The 9,585-nt window shown below is 34.3% G+C and overlaps 1 protein-coding gene across 1 annotated transcript; it reads right to left on the reverse strand.

The window, feature by feature from the left end:
• Positions 1-699: 699 nt before the first annotated feature.
• LOC107554975 (liver carboxylesterase 1-like) lies at positions 700-5,771 on the reverse strand. The gene is made up of 6 exons (XM_016237656.1): positions 5,579-5,771; positions 5,103-5,308; positions 3,392-3,450; positions 3,135-3,302; positions 2,634-2,855; positions 700-881 (listed from the first exon to the last, which is right to left on the reverse strand). The coding sequence occupies exons 1-6, from the start codon at positions 5,750-5,752 to the stop codon at positions 739-741; spliced, it is 972 nt and encodes a 323-aa protein (XP_016093142.1). The 5' UTR covers positions 5,753-5,771; the 3' UTR covers positions 700-738.
• Positions 5,772-9,585: the final 3,814 nt, after the last annotated feature.

The following is a 9,585-nucleotide window of genomic DNA, read 5'->3' on the forward strand; positions in this document are numbered from 1 at the left end:
GATCGACAGATAGATAGATAGATCAACAGATAGATAGATAGATCGACAGATAGATAGATAGATAGATAGATAGATCGACAGATAGATCGACAGATAGATCAACAGATAGCTAGATAGATAGATAGATAGATCAACAGATAGATAGATAGATAGATATATAGATAGATAGATCAACAGATAGATAGATAGATCAACAGATAGATAGATAGATAGATAGATAGATAGACAGATAGATCGACAGATAGATAGATAGATAAACAGATAGATAGACAGATAGACAAATAGATAGATAGATAGATAGATAGATAGATAGATAGATAGATAGATAGATAGATAGATAGATAGATAGATAGATAGATAGATAGATAGATAGATAGCTCAAACAATTTGGTCTTGGAAAAAATAGTTATTGTGGTGTCTAACTTTAAAGATTTTCCCCATTAGAAAGATCAGAGTCTTCATTTGAGCTCGATTTAATCTCATTGCTATCTAGAAGAAACGATTGAGACCTTGAAGAGATCTCTGTGAGTTTCCTTTCCTATGGAAACACAGCTATTTTCGTTTAGGTGCAAACAACTACGCAAAATACACTCCATGCTCTGCAAAGTCTTATAAAATGTGTCAGTGCTGTATAATCACACACTAAAGCTTTGCTGGTGTCACACAATCGGATGAAAGTGCAGTGGATGGATCAATACAACCAGTGATGATGATGGTGATGATGGTGATGATGGCGTCTCAGTTGATCCAGGCGTACGAGTAGAAGCCGTTCTCCTCCCACAGGTCACACCTCTCGCGAGAGTAGCTTGTTACGAAAGAAATGTTCTTGTCCAGCAGGGCGATGCTTGAGGGGAACTCCGGCCACTCATCTGGCATCCTACCTGTGAGGTTACGAAGAGTTTTGGAACGTTAGAGGCAAGATTTGATCACACTGATCACATACATTTTTATGTAGTTGCTGAAATAAAACAAATCTTTTATTCAACAAGCATGCATTATATTGATCAAAAGTATAATATTACAAAATAATATATGTAGCAGCACTACTTATATTGCATAAAACTTATATTGAAAATTTATCAAACTCTTGTTAACGTTTTATTGAAGAAAACTGTATTTCGATAATTATCGTTATTGTTTTATCGCCCAGCACTACAAGAAGTATTAACCTCCTTTAGCCGTGTGGAGCACTTTTAATGATGGATGGATGCACTTTTTTGGACTTCAAAATCTCAACCATTCACTGCAATTATAAAGCTTGGAAGAGCCAGGACATTTTTTAATATAACCCCGACTGGATTTGTTTGAAAGAAGAAAGTCATATACACCTAGGATGGCTAGAGGGTGAGTAAATGTGCGGTAATTTTCATTTTGGGGTGAACTATCCCTTTAACTGAGAAAACCAGCTGTTGACTAGTTTTGGATATCAGACAAAATCTTCTGTTGGGATCTGATCCAACATTCCTGGTCTTGTCTTGGCAGTGGCATCGTGGTGTGTTGCTAGTCGTCCCATGATGCATTGCGAATGACAAATGAATCAGAAACAACAGTATGTTATAAAACATTTAACTATTTAGTCATTATAATAAAAGTATAATAAGCATATTGGATTTTCCACAGATTGTGGCTTAACAGAAGTGTTTAATTAAAAACTTCAGAGCTCATGGGACGGTTTTCTTAAAATGTTTCTATTATATCAATGAAAAATGTTGAAAAAAAAGAGAAAAAATATAGGATATTTTAATTCCAGAACCATGCTATTGCACTTTTGTTCAATTTATTTTCATTGATGAAAACAATGTTGCATAATAGATGCACTATCACTTCAGTTTGGGCTCAGTAAATAAAAAAATGTATCTTATGCTCACAAGAGTTGCATTTATTTGATCAAAATACAGTATAAAGACATTGACACTATGAAATATTATTACAATTTAAGATAGCTGTCTTCTATTGTAATATATTTTAAAATGTAATTTATTCCTGTGATGCAAAGCTGAATTTTCAGCATCATTACTCCAGTCTTCCGTGTCACATGATCTTCAGAAAGCATTCTAATATTCGCTTGTTCAATTTATTTTCATTGATGAAAACAATGTTGCATAATAGATGCACTATCACTTCAGTTTGGGGTCAGTAAATTAAAAAATGTATCTTATGCTCACAAGAGTTGCATTTATTTGATCAAAATACAGTATAAAGACATTGACACTATGAAATATTATTACAATTTAAGATAGCTGTCTTCTATTGTAATATATTGTAAAATGTAATTTATTCCTGTGATGCAAAGCTGAATTTTCAGCATCATTACTCCAGTCTTCCGTGTCACATGATCTTCAGAAAGCATTCTAATATTCGGATTTTCTGCCCAAGAAACATTTTTTATTATTAATTTTGAAAACAGTAGTGCTGCTACATATATTATTTTGTAATATTATACTTTTGATCAATATAATGCATGCTTGTTGAATAAAAGATTTGTTTTATTTCAGCAACTACATAAAAATCTCACTGACCCCAAACCTTTGAACGGTAGCGAATGTACTCAACATTAAATCTCAAGAAATAGGGTCAAGCATTTACTATAGATTTCAACTGTTATATTAGTAGTATGGGAAATCTCACATTACCTTCTTTGGCAAAATGTACAAAATACTTGGTGATCATTTCCTGGAAGCTGATATCAGCCGGTAACAGGGTCCCCAGCACCATTTCAAGACCCCTGAAGAAGGCCAGGCTGTCTAGAAGATGAAAGGCAAAGCGACCGGGGAAGGGAAGCCAGCTGGAGGCGTTTGCCTGTTTTGATGGAGTGTAAGTTACCAGATAACGGTACACTGGGCTCTTTAAGGCTCCTGGAATACATGAGACATCAATGCAAAGATTTCGTTTTAAACAACTGACTATGGATCACAAATTTAAGCATAATGGACAGTCAATAGCAGAGTGGTCGTGTATCATCCTGAATGGGTTTATTTTGAGGTAATGACCAGCTCACTGTTCATTATCCTGCTTATTATACAGCCACTTACCATGAAATATTTATTGGAGCTCACAAATGATAAAATATTCAGAGTGCTGATAAAGCTCAATTGCTTTTATTGTGAATTGTGCAATGAAAAATTCATTTGAACCTGCAGCTCTCTTAGCCAGGTCGTTCCTGGGGCAGGTGGCCCTCATGTCAGAGACCATGGTGGTGAAGAGCCGCTCTGGGCACCTGTCAGAGGTTGGGCACGGGGCTGAGCTATTGTACATCCTCAGCGCCTGATTGGTCAGGGCCTCTCCGAAAGGGGTCAGTTTCTCTGAGTGAATGATCAACAGAGATGTGGTGAGGAAAAACATAGATACTCATTTATTAATTTTTTGAAATGTCTGTTATGATCTGACTTACTTGTCACAATCCAAAGATAGTCTCCCCAAGTCCATTTTGAGATGTTTTCATATGGAGGACTAAAGTAAAAAGACATACTGTCATGTAATTTCCAGGGTTGGGCAAAATCACAGCATAATGAATTGGCTTCCTTAAATTAATTTGAATAGGAATGACAGGAAGAGGAATTAACTGAATAGCTTTAGAGGAATTTCATTAGTCCAATACAAATTTTTGTCTCAAACCATTAAAAATGACAACACTATATGTAATGATTAATTATACATAAGTTGGTTAATCATGTTTATTTATTCGCTGTAGATATAACAGATGCAGTGTCTTAATGTATTAATGAAATCATAATTATTATATGATTTTAATTATACTTACTATGTATATAATAATACTTAAATATTAAATAAATAAATAAGAACATTATAGGTTCTATATATTAATTTAAAATAATAATAATTAATTGATTAATTAATTAATACTATGATTATAAAAATATTTACTATATATTATATATTATATGTACAATAATAAAGAAGAACATTATAGGTTCTATATATTAACTTAATAATAATCATCATCATAAATTAATTAATTAAATATTATGAATATAATCATATTTACTATATATATATATATATTATATACTATATATATATATCGTAAATTACAACATTTTGAGTTCTATATATGAATCGAAAAAATAATAATTAATTAATTAAAGTGCCCCTATTATGGATTTTTGAAAATGACCTTTAATGCAGTGTGTAACACAGCTCTAAATGAATGAAAACATCCTGCAAAGTTTTAAATCTGAAAGCGCACCGTGTATAAAGTTATCGTCTCTCAAAAGAGTCGACTCAGAATCATTGAAATGAGTCGTTTTTAAAACGAATCCCAAGCCTTTCATGTTGAGGTCAACATGAAACATTAGCATATTGCCCGCCCATTTGTCCAGTCGACTCAGAATCATTGAAATTAGTCGTTTTTAAAACGAATCCCAAGCCTTTCATGTTGAGGTCAACATGAAACATTAGCATATTGCCCGCCCACTTGTTGGTCGTTTTGCGTTGGTCTGAATGAAAATGCAAATTCATTCTTTGCCACTAGGTGCCGCTTTTGGAGCAGTAAAATAGCGGTTTCCTCGGTAATGCTGTACACAAAGCAGCACTGTGCTCACAAACGCTGCTTTATCAGGCATTACAGGCATAATGAAATGAAAATGAGACCCCCAAAGGAGGGATTTGGAAAAATGAATCGTTGAGCGAATCGTTTGGGAGTCGTTGAGCAAGTAAGGTAAAAATAAATGCATATTATAAGACAATCAAAGTGTTTTTTGACCTTGCATGCATGTCAACCTGTTGTTGGGGACTGCCAAAACCAAAATATGAACCTTTCATTACCCATAATAGGGGCCCTTTAAATATGTTTTTATTAAATACACATTTATATAGGTGGCATTTCAAACAATGATTATAAATATCATATGTTTCTACAAATAATCCATATGTTTTATATTACAATATTTTTAAAAAGTATATTTCTTTGAATTTCATTCATTGAATTCAAATCCAAATTATAACTCTGCATCCTGCTTGCTAATTCAATTCAAATTCATGAACTTTAAAGACATTCTCAAATCAATTCTGAATGGCGCACAATCCTGACAGTTTTTTTTAATTTTACAACCGATAGCTAAAAAACGAACAAAGCAGGTTACCTAAAATCAGTCTCCTGTTCAGTTGTCCCAACCACAAATGGGACATTGTTATAGGTTCCGTCTCCACCCTTCTCCCAGGTCTCGAACGGAGGAGCTTTGAGAACATAGTTGTCAATTACTGCAACTGGGCCAAGAAAAACACCTTTGACTGGAAGATCGGTTAATTCATTGCCTGCCCATGCTGGGTACTGCTGCCACGGGATTGCCTGAGTCAGATACAAATCACTAACATTAATTCAACCACAGACCCATTTCTGATGTATTACTAACATTTAGAGAAATTAAACCTCATCGGCAGATTTTCATTGGGAATTCATTGAGCGTTTGGCGAGATCTGGCAGCCGGTCGAGGTTTGATGATTTATCAAAGAGAGTTTACGGACGAAGGGGCCAATAGGTTGAGGCTGTTGTTAGTCAGCCGTGACTCTGCTGCTGCCTTGCTGTGGAAGGTTACAAGCTCTGCCATAAATTTCTCACCTGAAGGACTTGAGCGATGTGTAGTCCTCTCAGGCAGATGGCGTTTTTGCAGCCAGTTCTCCTCAGGAATTCTAAGTTGTCCTCTTCTGCTGACTCCAGGGAAGCATTATACACATACGAGCCACTCATGTCAATCGCGCGATGAAACAGTCCTTTGGCTAGTGGAGACATCATCAAAGTCCAAACCGAAGTTCCTCCTTATGATCACACAGGGAGAGAAATACACATTAATATACATTAATAATACTAACCCTTGTGAAAAAGAAGTGTGCTTAATTATATTGAATGGCACTTGTAGTACATCCAGACAATATATTTTGATATTAATGAAATAAAGGCCACCTAAAGCCTTGTTCAGACTGTCAGCCCAAATCCGATTATTTGTGTGTCCGACTGGAATCTGATTGAAATGTTTTACTGTGTATCGCAACTGTTCAGATTGGATTTGTGTGTCCCGTGGCGCTCTTTCGTTTTACTCAACGACGTTGCATTGGTATGCCTACACTAACAGCAAAACAGTTTGCAATATAGATGTTGTCTTACAACATGACAACATGTTGCCATCGTGCTGGATTATATAATGTCTTCTGTGCTCCGCTGGTCTCAAAACTTAAAGAGGTGCACAGATCAGCTCTATATTGCCATTTTCCACTTGACTTGCACTTCACAACAACACAACCTTGTTTCTACAAAGACATGCAGTGTGTTTTCTACAAACAATGTCTGACGTGTTTGCATTTTACGTGGCATGAGTAACTGACGTAGGCAAAGAAGTTACGCAAAATCCGATCTGAGCGGACAGACTGACTGAAACAGATTTTCAGAAATGCGATTTGAATAGTTATTTTTTTGCCATTCACACTTGTGAAATATGATTGGATTTTTATCGCATATTTATGCACAAAAATCAGATTTGGACTGACAGTCTGAACAAGGCTTAGGTGTACTTAAAGAGTGTACACTTTCATGACTATGTTTCTTAACACACTTAAGTACACTTTTAAAAAGTGCACTATGTAATAATGTCAAATTAAAGTTTTATTTTTTTAAATCATTATGTTTAAAAATCTTTGGTTACACAATATTTTACGGTGTCCTTGTTACAGTGTAATTATGCCTTTAGGTACTGAGTAATATTAATTAAATACATGTACTTACTATATGGTTAGGGGTAAGTATTAGGGTTTGGCTTAGTGTTACTTGCATGTCATTATGCATAATTTATTGTTATTATAATAGTACGTACATGTAACAAGGACACCTTAAAATAAAGTGTTACCAAATCTTTTGTTGCGTTTAAAGTACATTTATATTGATGTGTTTACAAACATACTCAAGCACATGTACTTCATTATAATTTTTTACTGTAGTGATAATACATTTACATAATACAAGTATATAATTTAAATGTCCTGTGTGCAACTACATCATTGTAAATGTGTATTTACAAATATATTTAAATACATGACATACAAGTTTCAGTACAAATTACATTAAAGTATAATTTATGTTTACCATAAATGCGTGTCAGTACATTCAGCAGTACAATTGAACCATATTTCAAAAACTATAGAAGTAATTATGAAATTACATATAAAGATGTACTTAAGCCCTACTTAAATGGGTCAAGAATAGTACTCTTAAGTTCAATTGCATTTAATACAAATTTAAACTATAATACATTTTTCATTTGTTAATAACATGTAATTAAGTGTCTAAAAACCTCACATTCAGTTCACACTTACATATATTCTTAGATAGTTCAAACTTACATAAAGTATACAGTGGGGCAAAAAAGTATTTAGTCAGCCACCAATTGTGCAAGTTCTCCCACTTAAAAAGATGAGAGAGGCCTGTAATTTTCATCATAGGTATACCTCAACTATGAGAAAATGAGAAAAAAAATCCAGAAAATCACATTGTAGGATTTTTAAAGAATTAATTGGTAAATTCCTTGGTAAAATAAGTATTTGGTCACCTACATTATAAATATATTACATAATAAATATATTAAAGTATAATATTTCCATAATATGTACTCTTTTTTTTAATTATATAAATGATATTACATATAAATCTTTTTCACAAGGGAAGGTTTCAGACACAAACATTAGCAAATTTATTTTGCTGGCCATATAGACAGGTTACAGCATAGCAGATGCACAGCAAATAGAGTTTTGGTGCTGATTTATGGCATACATGATTATAAAACATGTTTAGCAAATGTTTGCAGATATGGGTGTGTAAAACACTGCAAATGAACCTTTTGGTTGATAGGTAGTGCTTTGTTTATTCTTCACAATTTGCTTGCTATTAATTTTCTTTTTTGATAACCTTAACACAATCAGTCACGTTGTCTTGCGAGGGAATTAATTATTAAGTCATGGGAACAAATTCTTAATCCATGGCTATGGTATCTTTTATGTTTTCCCCTGTATGTCATGTCTGTGGCTCTGTATCTAAATTGCCAAATACACACAAAATATGTAAAATTGTCAAAATGTCTTGAGTGAACATAACCAGTTGAGAGAAAATCAGATATATGTCAGTTAGGGGTGTAATGATACACGTATTTGTATTGAACCGTTCGGTATGAGGCTTTCGGTTCGGTACGCATTACAAACCAAACGATTCGTTGGAGTAATCCAATTACATTTGGGGAAAAAAGAGCTTAAAGTGTGTGAAGTATATAATGTACTCTAAGTTGTGACGGTGAGGTAGTTCACTAGAGTTTTCCCTCTTTTCCTCGCTTTTACTCGCTTTTAAATAGCTTGTAAATACTTGTGCGCATTTTACTTTCACTTTCGAACTAGCGGCATTTTGGCGTCAATTGATTGAATTGACAACAACAAAACAGCACGACAAACTCACTTACATTAAACATAGAATGTTTAATTTATTAACAAAACGAATACAAATACACCATGCTATAGGCCTAATATAAAATAACAAATAACTTACACAAAGTTTAAATATAAAACACTGAAAATCAGCAAACACGGTGGAACCAAATAAATAAGAAACAAATGTTAAAAAAGCTTCCAAAATCATCTGGGATAAATGGCAAAAGTCATAAAATATTTTTAAGATCATATGATACTAGTTTTAATAAATAAAAATTAAGCTTTAGCGTTCTGGCAGGTCACGTGAGTCAAGCTTGCATCAGCTGATTCTCAGCTGATCACATCTACCTATAGGAATACGACACCTATCGCGGCATTCCTATATAAGCTGTATTCAGTATTATTCAGCAGCTTTTCAGCTTGCTTCGGAGCAAATTAAGCATCGCTGCATGCTGTTGCTTAAAGCTATACAGTGTATCGGTAATGTGCTTGATACTTAATTTGTAGTATGTAGATTTTGCTACTAAAGGTGTTATTAAATGCTGTTGTTAAAAAAGGTGTTATTAACATGCTGTTGCCTTAACTTCGGGTATTGACCATATGCTGTACTGCATTAAAGGGGCATGCTGCTCTTCTCAGCTTTAAATCAAGGAAATTTGTCTGGCATTTCTTTGTTTTTGCTGTATCGAAAAAATACAGAACCGTGTGTCGTATCGAACCGAAGCGTGGATTTTGTGAACCGTTACACCCCTAATGTCAGTATATTGCACCTGTACATTAGGTCTTAAAGTGACAGCAGAATAACATACCTGTTGCTATCTGTGCCATTAATGTGAATCAAACAGCTCACTATTCTTGACTGAATAACCTTTTTGTAGCTTTAATAAGAATAATTGTGTATTTAATTCATACAGTGAAGACTGCAATGTTCCCTGTAAGCTGCACGTGTGTGCGGCTGCTCACTTCTTATGTTGGGACTGTGCAGAATAAATAATATGCCACACACAGGACAGACACAAAAATCAGTTGGGAAAGCCATTTGATCGAATTCTACCCCGCGTCCCAATGTTCATACTATCCATCCTAAATAGTATGTGAATAAGTGTGTCCCAAAGCATAGCATGTTGAAAAGAGTATGCCAAAAGTCCACGGATGGTCTACCGT

This window comes from Sinocyclocheilus grahami, unplaced genomic scaffold (genome assembly GCF_001515645.1).
Source record: "Sinocyclocheilus grahami isolate Dianchi unplaced genomic scaffold, SAMN03320097.WGS_v1.1 scaffold521.1, whole genome shotgun sequence".
NCBI classification, from domain to species: domain Eukaryota; kingdom Metazoa; phylum Chordata; class Actinopteri; order Cypriniformes; family Cyprinidae; genus Sinocyclocheilus; species Sinocyclocheilus grahami.